This window comes from Eurosta solidaginis, chromosome 4, assembly GCF_040869045.1.
Source record: "Eurosta solidaginis isolate ZX-2024a chromosome 4, ASM4086904v1, whole genome shotgun sequence".
In the NCBI taxonomy this organism is placed as follows: Eukaryota; Metazoa; Arthropoda; class Insecta; order Diptera; family Tephritidae; genus Eurosta; species Eurosta solidaginis.
Window position 1 is genome coordinate 159630577 of NC_090322.1, and position 18147 is coordinate 159648723.

Here is an 18147-nt window from a genome sequence, read left to right on the forward strand (position 1 = left end):
TACGGTCACTGGCGTGTATAACCAAGTCCAAGGGGAAGTGGTATGTGAGGTATTAATTGGAAAGGTCATGGTTATACACAAATTCATTGTGGCGGAGATTGTTGATGAAGTCATATTGGAAGTGGACTTCTTAGTTGACCATGACATCAGGATCGATATGCGGAGAAAGATTATGCACTATAAGAACCAGGATATACCACTTAACTTCAGTTTGGAAAAAGGGTTCAGCAGTAAGCGAGTGCTGGTGGAGGAGATTCGACAGAGACCACGAAAGTCAAAAGAAAAGGTTGATGGATCGAATGGGCCAAATAAAGAGAAATTAAAAATACCTGCGAGAAAAAGACCGGCATCAAAAAACCCTAATGGACGCACTAATATAACTGAAAGAATTTTTCAGAAAGAATGCAAGGGTGGTTTCAAGCCAGCGCGCATTACTGTTGTGAAACGTCCAGAAGATAATGATGATGCAAAGTCAATCCGTCAAGTGCAAGCTCTGCGAAGAAGTTCATTGGCCAAACAACAGAGTTTGAAGGAACGAACCAGGGTATTGAGTAGTACGATGAAACACAGGTACCATGAGAACAATAATTCGAAAGGTTTCTTGGCGGGAGATTTGGTACTGTTATGCAACCCTCGCCGGCGGAAAGGTGTTCCATCCAAATTTCGGTGCAGTTGGGGATGGCCCGTACAAAGTTGTGAAGAAGATCAGTGACACCATCTACCGCGTACAAACCATTGGGAAACCACGAAGTAGAAGAGTGGTACATTTGGAGATGCTGGCAGCGTTTAGATCGAGAGATTTGCCTGATCGGGACGATCAGACTTAGGTTGAGAACAGTGTTACGATTATTAGCAAAACTAAGGGGTGATGCTATCGTCTCTAAGCCGATGCTAAGCAGTGACGTGAATTCACATCCATAGATCATTCATTATATATCTACATAAACGAAACAGTAATTGCGTCTACACATATGTACCATGTACATATACGAGCAGCGGAGAGTCAATACACAAACACATGCATATATCTGAGATACTCCTGAAAGTATGCAATGAGCAAAACTATAAAATCATGCAATTGTAGTTACAGCTGAGAAGTTTGAGAGCTGCTGGACTAAAAGATTCTGGAAGCGCCTAGAAGATGTGAACGTTGAAATCCGAGAGTATAAAAGGCGGCAATTGTAGAGGCGCTGGAATTCAGTTTGATTTGAGATTTCGATTAAGACGCTATCTAACGAGCAAGAGCAGTATTATTTTGAATAGCAGAGTTTCATTTGAGCTATCAATCAATTTGGTTATTAAAGAAGCTATTCGTTGCACAGGTTGAGTGTTATTGTGATGTACTTTAATAAAGGCCATTTTGCATTATTAAATATTGGAGTCATTTATTCAACAGTTTAGTGATTCGAACTTAGCAGAGGGTTGCAAATAAGAGGATTTGCAAGTAAATTCATTACAATATTTATGTTGAATTCTCAAGTGTAAATTTGTATGTTGTATGTAAAATATGACTTGCGATCAGGTGATGTTTTCTAGAAAATTGGTTGCTTAATAAATCCAACGTTTGGAGTGATATGTGCTCCAACAACTGTCATATGCTGATGACATTGATATCATCGGCCTAAACACCTGCGCTGTTAGTTCTGCTTACTTCAAACTGGCAAAAAAAGCGGTAAAACGGGGTTTGATGGTGAATGAGGGCAAAACGAAGTACCTGCTGCCATCAGGCAAAGAGTCAGCGAATATGCGGCTTGGCAACCACGCTACTGTTGGCAGCCATAATTTCGAAACAGTAAAAGACTTCGTTCATTTGGGAACCAGCATCAACACTAGCAACAACATCAGCTCTGAAATTCAGCGAAGAATCACTCTTGCCCTTAAATGCTAGTTTGGAATAGATAGGCAATTGAAAAGTAAATTCCTCTCTCGGCAAACGAAAATCATACTCTTACAAGTCACTTATCGTACCCGTCGTACTGTATCGTGCAGAAGCATGGACCATGACCTGGAAGGAAAACGATTTAAACTGCCTTTTTGTGACCAATTAGCGCCAGTTGGTGGAGACAAGTAGCGACTGGTGGCCTTGTTGGACGGCCATAACCGTTTAAACGGTTAAGCGTCAGTTAAGTAAGTGAGTACAAAGTTTAGCATTTCATAACAACACTTCAACTGTCCACGATTCATCTTTCAATAGTTTATTTTTTTTACCACCGAAACGGAAATGCCGCGTAAATCTGTAGCAACATAATACGTTAACACGTAGCAACTTCCCAGAAATTGTGCAATTTCCAAGAATACGAAATATTACTAGTTTTATAAGGAACAATATTTCTTAGGAACTGAAGCTTTACCAACTCAGGAATCTGCGCACATGGCCGAAGCACACCTTGTAACCAGTTTTACCTTTTAATTCAAATTATTAAATTAAACTTCTTATAATGAAGTTCAGTAAAATGTATGTTTGCCAAGCCACTTTTCCGAAACGTGCGATGGTTACTTTCATCATAAAAACTGCTACTGTTTAGTACTGTTATTTTTAACTTTTTTAATTAATTCATTTTTTTATACACAGCGTGCTTTGCACATCGAGTATATTAACTTTGATTGGATAACGGTTGGTTGTACAGGTATAAAGGAATCGAGATAGATATAGATTTACATATATCAAAATCATCAGTATCGAAAAAAATTTGATTGAGCCATGTCCGTCCGTCAGTCCGTCTGTCCGTTAACATGAAAACTTGAGTAAATATTAAGATATCTTCACCAAATTTGGTACACGAGCTTATCTGGACCCAGAATAGATTGCTATTGAAAATGAGCGAAATAGGATGATAACCACGCCCACTTTTTATATGTATAACAGTTTGGAAAACACAAAAAACATGATTATTTAGTAAATAATACATCTAGAATGTTGAAATTTGACGTGTGGGCTGATATTGAGACTCGATAAAAATTTGAAAGAAAATTTTAAAATGGACGTGGCACCGACCACTTGTGATAAAATCAATTTTACAAATATTATTAATCATAAATCAAACATCGTTAAACCTATCGTAACAAAATTCGGCATAGGGGTTGCCTTTACTATAAGGAATGCTTTCAAGAAAAATTGACGAAATCGGTTAAGGACAACGCCGACTTTTATATAAAAGATTTTTAAAAGGGTCGTGGACAAATAAAATAAGCTATATTTCAATTTCAATTTATTTAAAAAAATTGGTTAGACAGAGTCTTTTATAGCATATCCGCGAATATACATTGCAAAATAATTACCAATTAAGCCAAAATTCTTATAAGACAAATACTAACAATAACTATAAATTTAACGAATAGAAAGTATCATCAATTTTATGGGATGAAGCAGAGTCAAGTTGACTGTAAAAGAGCTCTGAGTACGTTATGTGTGGAAGGATCGGCTGTATAGCTAGTTTTTTCCTAGTCTCTAGGGGAGTAAACGAAGCAGACATTTTCAATCTACGTAAAACAGAAAAAACATTACTCACAACTTTATTTACATGGTCGACACAGTTTAGTTTTGAGTTAATCACAAAGCTCAGATTTTTTATTTTGCTAGTAAACGAAAGCACGTTTTCGCCAACGAACAGTTTTGGAATATCTTCAGTATGCACAACACTATTGCTAATAGGCAAAACATATGACTTTTTGGCATTCAAGAACAGACCGTTTTCACAAGTCCATTTCGCGATAGCAGACAAGTCGCTATTTATTTTATAACACAAATCATTAACAAGACCAACACGATTAGATACATACAATTGAATGTCATCATCATATGCATGTGCATTAATATACTGGCACCTAGCGAACACATCATTGATAAAAAGAGTAAACAGATGAGGACCAAGGACAGAGCCTTGCGGTTCACCAGAAGAGACAATACATGACCTAGATGCAGAACCTTTGCATACAACTTTCTGAGTCCTTTCTGCAAGGTAGCTGGCCATAAGGTTAACTGATGTAACTGAAAACCCAAAAAAACATTTGAGCTTTTCACAAAGAAGTCTATGACTAACTAAGTCAAATGCCTTGCAAAAATCCAGGAGGCAAAGGAGAGTTAGGTCACCTTTATCAAAATTAATTCTTATGTCGTCCAGTATTTTCAACATAGCTGTAGAACAACTGTGCTTAGGACGAAACCCAGATTGTAGTGGATTGAGCAGATTATGTTCTTGAACGTATGATGAAATTTGAGTTGCCATCAAGGACTCACACACTTTAGCGAATGCTGGAATAATGCTGATTGGCCTGTAATCACAAGGTGTTGTTGCTGCATTTTTTTGGCGACAGGAACAATCACAGCCTTTTTCCATTCCACTGGGAAACACGAAGTTGTAAAGCAATGATTGATTATGTGTGTAAGGGTTTCTAGCACGAAAGGCAGTACAATTTTCACAAACTTCAAGGATATCCCGTCCTCCCCAATAGCATCGGACTTGATTCTCTTAAGGGATTCAAGAACATATTTTTCACTTACTGCGCTAAATTGAAATGTTTGTTCTAGGTACTCAGCTCTGTCCTGAACAATACCCGAACTACTAAAATAATCGTTAAAAGTATTAGGATTAATGTGACACTCAATCGTCTGTTTACCATGGACGTAGAGATTCTTTAAGTTGCGCAATAAATCTTTAGATGGTAGTGCTGGATTAACTTTCGGTGACAGTATATTTGCTTTGCTTGCCTAGTGATGTAGGTGCCCTGGTTGCGAGCGATTTTATACTGCGACCAAGCAATTCCAGTGTTGGTCTATTTCCACTTCGTGTACAGCTTATTGCATAGTTTAATAGCAGATCTAACTTTGCTATTGTACCAAGGACAAGAGTTTTTTATAATTCGGACTTCACGTAACGGTACGTGGACATCAAATAGATTGCAGAGGGTGTTATTTAAAAATCAAGCTTCTCATCCACGGTAGCTAGAAACCAATATGAGGCCCAATCGACATATGAAAAATCAACAAACAACTCATCTAAATTTAGAGAATTAAAATCACGATAAACAAAAGTAACGGTATCAGCTGAACAATTAACGTAACATCTAAAAAAAAAAAAAATAAGATCATGATCGGAGATGAAGCTAATTTGTTGAAATTTTAAAATGTTGTCAGGGCCTGACGTTATAATGATGTCCAGCAGGCTTGGAGTTGAATTATGTGAATATCTTTTTGGTACAATATTGTTAACAACGGTAAGACCAGCGCCTGCGACATGATCAAGTAGTTTTATAGTGTAAGCACCATTACACAAAAGATTTGCGTTAAAGTCCCCACAAATTACAAAACGCTCAAAATCAATTAAAAACTGGGATAACTCCTCAAAATATGAATCTAACAAATTACACCTATGGGGGTTGTACACGCAAGATACCAAAACTTTTTTCGCGTTGTCCGATATTTCGGCAATGATAAACTACGTGTCACTATTTTTTGATTTTGCCAAGACACTAATTTTCAAGTTGGACTTATACTGTTTTCACACAGACGGCTTATTGAACAATAAAGGCAGTTTTCTACATTAAGACGATTATTGAGCTCAATCTTCCCTACAAAATTCGAATCTATAATTATTTCATTAGTAGCTAATCGAATGCCTAATGAAGTCAAAAGCACAATGCAACTCTGTTGGCAGCGTTCCGCTTCCGTTTCCGCTTCTTAGTTTCTGGTGTGTTCAGTGCTTAAAAATGTCATTTGTCCAAGTAAATGTCATTGTCTACATGGCGGAACGATACAAGGTGGCCGCATCGAACAGCTGATTATAACCTTTTTTATTTGATTTGATACATCAACTACCGGCGCAGTACGATTTTGACATTTGGCCATCACTAGTGAACCAGGTTTCCGTGACCCAAATAAGATCAACATTAGAATCAGAAAATACATCCCTAACATAGTCCAGCTTATCATTATTTATACTGCGGGCGTTGAAGTGTTCTACATTAAGTCCATCAGATTGCTTACACAAGATATCTATTAATACCTTGTTGCTATCACTAATGCTGAAGGCGGATTTCTTACAGGGGTCTAAGTCCATTAGAGGTGAAGGAACGACTATAAAAGGTATGATACACATAAAAACCACAGGAGTGATGCAAATATATGTGACTTCAAAAATATAAAGCTCAAAGAGAAAAACAGCAGAAAAAAAATGAGTATGACTGAAATTAAAGCTAAACAAAATAAGAACGAAAAAATAGACGAGTTAAAAGAATTGAGCATAAAGAGAAAAGTTCACAGCATAGATCAGATTGAAAGGAAGAGCTTAGGTTTAACATACACATATACATAAACATTCTAAAAATTATTTGTTTAATATTGTAATTGCGCTCAAGTACCAACAACAGCATCCACCTTGGCGATGCTGCCAACGAATTCGGGCTCTTCGTCACTCTTAAGCCGAACAAATACTCTGCTTCGATTGGAAAACGCCGACGCTAACTTTTTTTGCCACCTAAGCTCAGATGCACGCGTCATCACCTCCCGCAATCTCCTAGGCAGACTTTCATGAATATTCGCCGACCCATAGCCAGTCAAATCAATGTCAGAGGGCGTCAGTGATCTCTTTATAGGCTTTCAAAATACAGCAACGATTTTAGCAACTGATTGTGGTCAAATGCAGATAACAACTTTATAACAATGGGAGGGGAAGTGTTGGGCTTGTTTTGTTTATTATTATTCCCACTGCTTCGCAATCGGAACGCATCGCGCAATGGTGTTGCTTTGCTATCAGTCACTCTGCAGATCTTCGAAAATAGCTCAGGTAAACACTCACTTTCTGCATGTGGGACGCCAGTAATTATTAAGTCAGTGGCAACTGCGCTGGCTTCGAATGCATTAATGTTGCCTTGAGCTGCAATCAACTCATTTCGCACCAAGAGAACATCAGAGCACGCGTTCTCAACTGCACCAACTCTCTTCTCGACTGCAGTAATGCGGATTTTCAAATTTGCAGTTTCAGCAGCCAACTCACCAAATTTCTGCATTATACGCTCTTCGGTTTTCCTTAATTCTGCAGTCAGTTCTTTGACAATTGATTGTCTCTGTACCTCCAGTTGCTTCGCTAATACAGTTGATGAAAGTGTGAGAGGAGTTATTGGGGGGAAACCGTTCCTCTTGCTGGGTATCTTTTAGCCATTGTTGTTGTTATAAACACCCGCTCGTTTAAAATTTAATTGTTTATTGCTTTTATTATTATCGTTCTTAACTCACTGATTTAGTTAGCATTTTTCTGACTAATATCAATTATCAGGAGCTCTTTTCAACTCAAAACAAAGAATTAACACAAAAATAGTTCACACGAGCAACAGCAACACAAAAGCTTTGGAAAATTTCAATATTTTACCGAGGTAAACAAAAATTATATTGGAGCGCACAAAAACACGTCCTATTCAGCCAAATGTTATATCTTTGCAAAAAAGAGTTTTATATCAATGGTATTTCATTTCCCAAGTGGATTTGTAACAGTAAAAAGGAAAACCTTCAAATTATTATTTACTAAAATATGTCAGGGGATATAATAGCCTCGCGGCAGTCGGCCTAGAATCAGAAGATGCTGATCCGATCGAGCCGGATTCATATATTCTAAATTACAATCCATAACTGAAATATCCCTCTTATCTTGTGTTCTGATTTTTAGGGCAAAACAACAAAAATGAGTAACAGTTTTTTGTAACTACATTTATAAATCCGTTGTTTTAGCGAATTTTTTACATAAATAATGTGTAATACGACAGTTTTGATATTCTTGATGCGGTAATAACAAAACATTTCTCGAAAGTATTGACCAGAGCAGCTCAACCCCTATACACTTGTAGCACTTTTGTTTTGCCCTGAATCATAGGCACAGATTCAAATTCACACTTTGAATATAAAAAAAAATATTCATAGCACTCCCATATGCCCTCATATATAATTTCGAATCATAGGAAAATGTTTGAATTTCTTATGAAAGTGCCAAGAAAAAGCATTCCCGTATGAAGCTTAGGCACTTGTATATGATAAAAAAATTTACACTAATAATTTGACAACTAAAATTATTCAAAAACATTATAGCACTGAAAAAAATTTGTAATCAAAATTGATTCATATATTAAGTTAAAATAGATAATTGACCGCGGAGCTGAAACATATGGTGCATATGGCCAAAGAATGTAAGCAAAACTGTACCAAAACAAGAGGAGCCTATTCTAACTTCATACGGTATCAGTTAAGTACCCTCAAGGGAAGTCAGTAACTAGTGATACAAAATTCTGGTTCCGAACTAGACCTAGAGTGCCAAATAAGTATTAGTTCGTTAATAGATTTTCAGTTACAAAATCGACAAAAAACTCCTACCAGCTTTAATGAGCTGCTGCTACAAATGAGTATGCCTCTTTCTCAACACTATTCCGCCAGTACGTAACTATCGAAAAAGTGCCAAAAAGAAATTTGTGTATGGTTAGGAACTAGTGAAAAATTAAAGCAGTGGGGACAATTTCCACCGCGTAGGACATCGCCATATTAAATTCGCCAATTGAAAACATGTAAAAGAGATAGATGGCGAACTATTAGTGGTTCAGAATGCAGTAGAAATACTCTTATTTTGACCTATTATTTCAATTCGATATATTATTTTTCTTGGTTATGAGACATTTTTTGACTGGAAGTGGGAACACAAATTTAAACAAACCACGCTGAGCCCTCTAATTAAGCATTTCAAAAGTTTTAAAATTCAATTAGCGGAAATCTCTACCATTAACTTTTAGTACAATTATTGAAACCCAAATTCTGACGATAAATGTATATATAATATGTTCCCACAAAGCTTTAGGCTAGAGGCAGGCCCGACGAGAGGGAAGGGGGGGGGGGGGGGGGGGGGGGGGATTCCCCCGGGCCCGGTGTTTCTCAGGGGCCTGCGATTTAGATGCACTAAGACATTTTTTTTAATTCAGGACAGTCTTTAGTTGTTTCATGTGCAAATTTTAAGCCGAATTTCTAAAGCAACGAATATTGATAATGATTTTTTGCCTTGGCCTTCGAGCAGTGAGGAGACAATAAAACCATCAAACAAAAAAATATTTTTACAACAAAAATGTATGTTTTAATCCGAAATCGTAAAGTTTTCGTGGTGACACTGATGAAGGTTCATCTTCAAAAAGTCTTCCAATAATACCAACAACTCTGTATCAAAATCCAGATTATTTAAACGACTTCGATATCGGTACCGTGAATAATTAGTTTTTGCGATCTGAAGAAGTCAAAGAAATAATTCGTCGAGGTCATCAAAAGTGGCCTCTTATTATTCCACGTGATTTTCATGATGAGGCATTTCCTACCTCGTTGTTAAACAGAATCTTGCCAAATGGAGAGAAAGTGGAGCGTGACTGGTTAGTGTGGTGTGCCAGTAGCAATGCTTTTTGTTGCCTACGATGTCGCCTGTTAAGCAACAATACTTTAAATCGACTTAAATTTGTTGCGCGGATATTCGAATTCCAGGTATGGAAGAAGCTATACGATAAACTGCCATCACACGAAAATACTCAAGATCACATTAAATGTTATATTCAATTGCGATCTTTACAAAATCTTATTCAAAAGGAGGCTACAAATGATACTTATGAACAGGTAATCACTAAAACTCAAAAGTGGAAAGAAATGTTATATAGAATTTTGGACACTATTTTATTTTTGGGTGAAAAAGGCCTAGCTTTCAAAGGCGAAAGTATATATCTTGGTGAACGAAATAATGGATATTTTTTCGGCATCTAAGGTCTCATAAGACATTATGATCCGATATTTAGAGATCATTTGGAGAAAGATAGGATTTCACAACAGCAGCACAAATGTTTACAAGTTCACTATATTTCCCCAGACATTCAGAACGAGTTTATAGAAATTTGTGCAAAGCACGTGAGGGAAACTATATTAGATTACGGCAAGAAAGCCAAGTATTTTGCTATTATCGTTGATGCTAAGCCTGATGCTAGTCACGTTGACTACGTTCATTTTGCGCTAACTCCATTTCAATTCGAAAGCAACAAATTTTACAATTGAAGAACGGTTTTAGGCTTTCGTGAATTGTCTGGTCAGAAAATCGCTCATCTAATTTGCCGTACTCTAGGTAAACATGAAATTCCATTAAAAGATTGTCGTGCACAAGGGTTCGATAACGGTGGCAATATGAAAGGAGCTTGCAACGGAGAACTACGTCACATTCTCGACAAAAAAATGTTGATTACTCGCCTTGTGCAACCCACAGTCTCAATTTATGTGGTGTTGATGCTGCAGAATGTTGTACGGCTGCAATTACTTTCTTCGGAGTCGTACGAAAATGTTTTACTATTTTCAGCAGCACTCCACAACGATCGGACACCCTCAAAAAAGATGTAGCGACCTCTCTGCATAGTCTTTCATAGTCTTTCAGCCAAATTTGACTGCGCAAGCATACGGCGATGTTACCGACATTCTCAAGTACATCAACAAGTTAGAATGTATCTTGCTGTCCTCAATTTGGTTCAAAATACCGACTACCATTAATGAAAGAAACGTGGTCCTCCAATCTAGAGACGTCACCATAGATGTTGAGGTGCGACATCTAGATGCCTTACTAGCTGATTTGATGTTGATCAGAAACCAATGGGAAACAATTTTAAACGAATGCAAAACAGTTGCTATTCAATTGAACATCTCGCCAAAGTTTCCGGACATTCGAAAGAGAAAACCCAAAAGAGGTTTTGAATATAATTTAAATGAGATGATTACGGATGATCCAGAGTCTGATTTTAAAAACAATACATTCTTGGTAATCGTCGATTCGGTAATCACTGCACTACTGAACGATTTGCAGCTACGCGAAATTTGAACGAGACGTTTTCCTTGTTGTAGCAATTTGAAGACATGGATGAAACTACGGTTGGGGCAAGTGCAGCAAAATGTGTCGAAAAATACAAGTCGGACATTTCTCAATGATTAGAATGCGAAATAATTCACTTGAAACACATTTACGAAGTAAATTTTGATAAAGGTCTGTCACCATTGGAATTGCTAAATGCCGTCTATGTTCAAAATCTGTATACGATTTTCCCCAACATTTGTATTGTTTTATGTATCTTTTGCACTATACCTGTCACTGTAGCTAGTGCAGAACGTTCCTTCAGCGTCCTTTCAAGAATCAAAAACTTTCAAAGATCGTGTTCATCTCAAGAGCGAGTTTCAGGACTTGCCACGCTTTGTGTTGAATCCGTTTTGGCAAGACAGTAAAATTTTGATATCATTATAAAAATGTTGCAGCGAATAAAGCAAGTTAAGCAACTTTTTGATATCCGAACTTTCTATATTGAATAATTATTTATAATCATCATTAAATTTATCAGAAATGTATTAAAATGTTACCAAATAACTACAGAGAACAGTTTATTTGGAACAATATGTGGCTGTTAGAAGGGAATTTTATTTCTACGTTACAATAAAATAGTTTAAAAAGTAGATATTCTGTGTTAATTTTATTGGCAACTCTTAGTCCAAAAATCATTTAGTTGATGTGGCAAATATTTTTTTGATGTAATCCATCAATAATGATTGATGAATGAGACGTCATTAATTCAAGTTAATCAAATGTATTAGTGGATTTTTTATAGGCGGCCCGTAAATTGTTTAGTCCCGGGCCCGGATTTTCTCTCTACGGCCCTGGCTAGAGGTCAATGTAATTTGTCGCTACTTTCAGAATTAAATTTATTGGCTCTTCTATGTTGGTGACATAACTATTGACGTAATATTTTAAGCAAATATTTTGTAATATGGAACCAAATATTCAACTTTTTCCGACCTCAAACAATTAAAATTTTTTAAATATACTTTTTTAAATACAAAAAAGTTTCAACGCACATGCAATTTTGTACATGTATTGTGATTCGCACTTCCATATAAAAAATGTTGAGCAGCACTAGTCTTCACTAGCGCTGCACAGGCGAAAAACCTTGTTCGATATGACTTGAATACAAATAGTTTGTTTTACCAAAGACCTCTTTCAATTTTTTTTGGAACAAATTAAACATATATATAATGGAAACATCAACAATATGACAATATATAATAGTTTAGCACGGCCCTACTTATGGAAGCCAAGACCAAAGATGCCCAAATGATGAATATCTGTAATTAAAACCAGTAAAGGTCTTTCGCTATTCACCAACTGGTTTATGTGAAAAAAGTACTAAAACTACCATATTTTACTCCTGAAAAATTAAAAAAATAACACTTTTTCGGGGACAACATTGGTGAAAAATTTTCAGATAGCCGAATGACAGAAAAATGAAGAATTTAGAGCGGGACAATTTACGGCTTACTTCAAAGGTTATTCCACCAGGTGTTGATGATACAAAAAATGGAGGTAGTTCCATTTAGTGTGACGTTAGCCAATTGACTTTTGCGGGGACTATGACAATTTTACCAAGCTACCATATTGAAATATGTTACGAATTTTCTAATTATAATGGATTTCATATTAACGGGTACGACTAATTTATTTCCATAGTTATTTCAAATAAAAAAGAAAAAAAAAAATGATCCGTTGGAAATATTTCAATACGAAATATCAACCTAGAAAAGAAGGTTTTTAATAAGTTTCTTGAGCTCCCGAAAATTGCTTTGGCGGAAGAAACATGGATCGAAGTATACAAAGCAACGGAATATAGCCTTCTTAAGTGTCCATACGTTTTCTCAGAACATGTTGACTAAACATACACGCTTGCCAATTGATTGCCAAAGGAGGCCCTTATAAACCGACACCGCAATTTCCAAAGAGTTAAGCATACTTGAACGCAATTTTTATGAAATTTTATGGTGATAAATTGGCTACAAGTCCACATTTTTTATTTATTGTATAATTCAAGCGTAGCGCTAGAGGAGGGAATTGTAAAACCATGGGGGTCACCTTGGGGCAAGCCCCGTCTATACACATTCTCTACCCTTTTAGCATTGACGTCCACAAACGTAACAAATTAAACACCTACCACTCACTGCAGACTTTGGCGGTAGACTTTTTCTCAACATACCTCGAGAAATATCCACTGTAGAGGAATGATAATAGGACCATGCTAGAACAGCAGGAATTTTCGTGTATTTTTTCTGTCTAGGGGTCAAGCTGCCATAAAGATATGAGTCATAACACCAATGTAGGACTCATTATCCATTATTTTTCAATAAAATTGCATGTTTTACTGTATTCTCAATCGATATGTATGCAGATAAATCGTGCTAAAGCATATTATTATTGTCTCAGATTATCATTGCGTTTTTATCCTGAAGGAAATTTCCATCCCGAAAAATCACAATTTCGCCTTAAAAAAAACCGTATGGCAACGCTTCTAGCAAAACAACAAAGATTATAAAACTTCAAAAATTCCCAAATACATCAAAAAAATTTGAGTGGAACTACATACCTTCTTTTTTATACCATGGGGTGTTGATTATGAATAAAATTTTTTCTCTAGAAATTATAGTGGTGTGAAAAATATTATTAACAAGTAAGGAAGGCTAAGTTCGGGTGTAACCGAACATAACATACTCAGTTGAGAGCTATGGAGACAAAATAAGGAAAATCAATCTGGGGTAACCCTGGAATGTGGTTGTATAACATGTGTATCAAATGAAAGGTATTAAAGAGTATTTTAAGAGAGAGTAGGCCATAGTTCTATGGATGAACGCCATTTAGGGATATCGCCATAAAGGTAGACCAGGAATGACTCTAGAATTTGTTTGTACGATATGGGTATCAAATGAAAGGTGTTACTGAGCATTTTAAGAGGGAGTGGGCCTTAGGTCTATCGGTGGACGCCTTTTCGAGATGTCCCCATTAAGGTGGACCAGGGGTGATTCTATAATGTGTTTGTACAATATGGGTATCAAATGAAAGCTGTTAATGAGTATTTTGAAAAGGAGTGATCCTTAGTTCCATAGGTGGACGCCGTTTCGAGATATCGCCATAAAGGTGGACCAGGGGTGTCTCTAGAATGTGTTTGTACGATATGGGAATCAAATGAAAGGTGTTACTGAGCATTTTAAGAGGGAGTGGGCATTAGGTCTATAGGTGGACGCCTTTTCGAGATATCGCCATTAGGGTGGGCCAGGGGTGACTCTAGAATGTTTGTACGGTATGGGTATCAAACGAAAGGTGTTACTGAGCATTTTAAGAGGGAGTGGGCATTAGGTCTATAGGTGGACGCCTTTTCGAGATATCGCCATTAGGGTGGGCCAGGGGTGACTCTAGAATGTGTTTGTACGATATGGGTATCAAATGAAAGGTGGTAAGGAGTATTTTAAAAGGGAGTAATCCTTAGTTCTATAGGTGGACGCCTTTTCGAGATATCGCCATAAAGGTGGACCAAGGGTGACTCTAGAATATTTGTACGATACGGGTATCAAACGAAAGGTGTTACTGAGCATTTTAAGAGGGAGTGGGCATTAGGTCTATAGGTGGACGCCTTTTCGAGATATCGCCATTAGGGTGGGCCAGGGTGACTCTAGAATGTGTTTGTACGATATGGGTATCAAATGAAAGGTGGTAATGAGTATTTTAAAAGGGAGTAATCCTTAGTTCTATAGGTGGACGCCTTTTCGAGATATCGCCATAAAGCTGGACCAAGGGTGACTCTAGAATGTTTGTACGGTATGGGTATCAAACGAAAGGTGTTACTGAGCATTTTAAGAGGGAGTGGGCATTAGGTCTATAGGTGGACGCCTTTTCGAGATATCGCCATTAGGGTGGGCCAGGGTGACTCTAGAATGTGTTTGTACGATATGGGTATCAAATGAAAGGTGGTAATGAGTATTTTAAAAGGGAGTAATCCTTAGTTCTATAGGTGGACGCCTTTTCGAGATATCGCCATTAGGGTGGGCCAGGTGAGACTCTAGAATGTTTGTACGATATGGGTATCAAACGAAAGGTGTTACTGAGCATTTTAAGAGGGAGTGGGCATTAGGTCTATAGGTGGACGCCTTTTCGAGATATCGCCATTAGGGTGGGACAGGGGTGACTCTAGAATGTTTGTACGATATGGGTATCAAACGAAAGGTGTTACTGAGCATTTTAAGAGGGAGTGGACATTAGGTCTCTAGGTGGACGCCTTTTCGAGATATCGCCATTAAGGTGGGCCAGGGGTATCAAACGAAAGGTGTTACTGAGCATTTTAAGACGGAGTGGACATTAGGTCTATAGGTGGACGCCTTTTCGAGATATCGCCATTAGGGTGGGCCAGGGTGACTCTAGAATGTGTTTGTACGATATGGGTATCAAATGAAAGGTGGTAATGAGTATTTTAAAAGGGAGTAATCCTTAGTTCTATAGGTGGACGCCTTTTCGAGATATCGCCATTAGGGTGGGCCAGGGGTGACTCTAGAATGTTTGTACGATATGGGTATCAAACGAAAGGTGTTACTGAGCATTTTAAGAGGGAGTAGACACTAGGTCTATAGGTGGACGCCTTTTCGAGATATCGCCATTAGGGTGGGCCAGGGGTGACTCTAGAATGTTTGTACGATATGGGTATCAAACGAAAGGTGTTACTGAGCATTTTAAGAGGGAGGGGGCATTAGGTCTATAGGTGGACGCCTTTTCGAGATATCGCCATTAGGGTGGGACAGGGGTGACTCTGGTATGTTTTTGTACGATATGGATATCAAATTAAAGGTATTAATGAGGGTTTTAAAAGCGAGTGGCCCTTAGATGTATATGTGAAGGCGTTCTCGCGATATCGACCAAAATGTGGGCCAGGTGATCCAGAAAATCATCTGTCGGGTACTGCTAATTTATTTATATATGCAATACCACTAACAGTATTCCTGCCAAGATTCCAAGGGCTGTTGATTTCGCCTTGTAGAACTTTTTCATTTTCTTCTACTTAATATGGTAGGTGTCACACCCATTTTACAAAGTTTTTTCCAAAGTTATATTTTGCGTCAATAAACCAATCCAGTTACCATGTTTCATCCCTTTTTTCGTATTTGGTATATAATTATGGCATTTTTTTCATTTTTCGTAATTTTCGATATCGATAAAGTGGGCGTGGTTATGGTCAGATTTCACCCATTTTTTATACCAAGAAAAAGTGAGCTCAGGTAAGTACGTGGGCTAAGTTTAGTAAAGATATATCGGATTTTGCTCAAGTTATTGTGTTAATGGCCGAGCGGAAGGACAGACGGTGGACTGTGTATAAAAACTGGCCGTGGCTTCCACCGATTTCGCCCATTTTCACAGAGAACAGTTACCGTCATAGAATTTATGCTCCTACCAAATTTGAGAAGGATTGGTAAATTTTTGTTCGACTTATGGCAATAAAAGTATTCTAGACAAACTAAATGAAAATGGGCGGAGCCACGCCCATTTTGAAATTTTCTTTTATTTTTGTATTTTGTTGCATCATATCATTACTGGAGTTTAATTTTGACTTAATTTACTTATATACAGTAAAGATATTAAATTTTTTGTTAAAATTTGAATTAAAAAAAATTTTTTTTTAAAAAGTGGGCGTGTTCTTCATCCAATTTTGCTAATTTTTATTTAACACATATAGAGTAATAGTAGTAACGTTCCTGCCAAATTTCGTCATGATATCTTCAACGGCTGCCAAATTACAGCTTGCAAAACTTTTAAATTACCTTCTTGTAAAAGTGGGCGGTGCCACGCCCATTGTCCAAAATCTTACTAATTTTTTATTCTGCGTCATAACGTCAACCCATCTACCAAGTTTCGTCGCTTTATCTGTCTTTTGTAATGAGTTATCGCACTTTTTCGGTTTTTCGAAATTTTCGATATCGAAAAAGTGGGCGTGGTTATAGTCCGATATCGTTCATTTTAAATAGCGATCTGAGATGAGTGCTCAGGAACCTACATACCAAATTTCATCAAGATACCTCAAAATTTACTCAAGTTATCGTGTTAACGGACGGACGGACGGACGGACGGACGGACGGACGGACGGACGGACATGGCTCAATCAAATTTTTTTTCGATCCTGATTATTTTGATATATGGAAGTCTATATCTATCTCGATTCCTTTATATATGTACAACCAACCGTTATCCAATCAAACTTAATATACTCTGTGAGCTCTGCTCAACTGAGTATAAAAAAGTTATTTCTCTCGAAATTTAAGGAGAACTATTTCATTAGATAGTTGGCATAACTCGCACTTCATAAAACAAATTTCCCATCATTCAACCGACGTAGAAACGTTTGCAGTATATCAGCGAAAATTATGTGCGCAAAAGCGCCCATCATGGGTCATAGCTAAGTTCAATTTTAACGTTTAGGTTTCTTCCACTCACGTCTTATGTGTCCGCCTCTTTCATGGTGATGATGATCGCGCCCTTCCAACTGACTCCCATGACCATTTGTGGCATCGACCGCGCCGTTTTCATAGCAAATCAGTAGTGAACTGGCAATCAAGAAATAAATAACAAAACGCGTCATTTGAAAAAAACTGTTTGAGGAAACACGAAAGAAAGTAACACGCGACACTAAATGGTTTTCTGTTTTGTGTTGTTTTTTTTTTAATGTTTTTGCACCATACATATATAAGTTTGAAGGTTCGCGCAAAATAAGATTTTCGCTTCCTTCTTGATTTCGTTTAAGTGCTAAGTTGTTGTTTTGTTGTAATAAATATGTGTTTTCTTCTTCTTTTTTCTTTTTTTACTCCCACTAGGCATGAAACTGATTTATCTATTTTGTGATTGTCTTTTGAATATTTTCGTTGTCATGCAGAAATTTTCTTTCGTATATCCACATTTGCCACCTTTCCGACATTTATGCACAACGAGCGACACCCCTATACTGAGCATGATTTTTCACAAGCATTAGTCTCGTACACTTATACTATGAACTGCTTTAAGCGATTGGAATAATTTTGAAAGCTGGTGCTGATGTGTGAGCATCCGAAAAACCATTTACATACATATGTGACGTTGAAATGGCATATCGTTTTTATATTTTTTCGACCATCATCATTCTCATCAAATGAAAATGTAATTTGTATAAAAAATTACACAAGTGGTCGCAAATGAGGGGGGAACAACCAACCAAGCTGAATGTTGTTAAGGTTAAATTACTACGAAAATGCATAAGTGTAACATTATTTTTAAAAATAACTAC

General features: G+C 37.2%; 1 protein-coding gene across 1 annotated transcript in view; it reads right to left on the reverse strand.

Moving 5' to 3' along the window:
* Nucleotides 1-17855, reverse strand: part of LOC137248279 (uncharacterized) — a 34995-nt gene extending 17140 nt beyond the window's left edge. The window contains exon 1 of the mRNA XM_067779151.1: nucleotides 17325-17855. Coding sequence (XP_067635252.1) covers nucleotides 17325-17571 — 247 coding nt within the window. The 5' untranslated portion in view covers nucleotides 17572-17855. The remainder of the gene's footprint in view (nucleotides 1-17324) is intronic.
* Nucleotides 17856-18147: the final 292 nt, after the last annotated feature.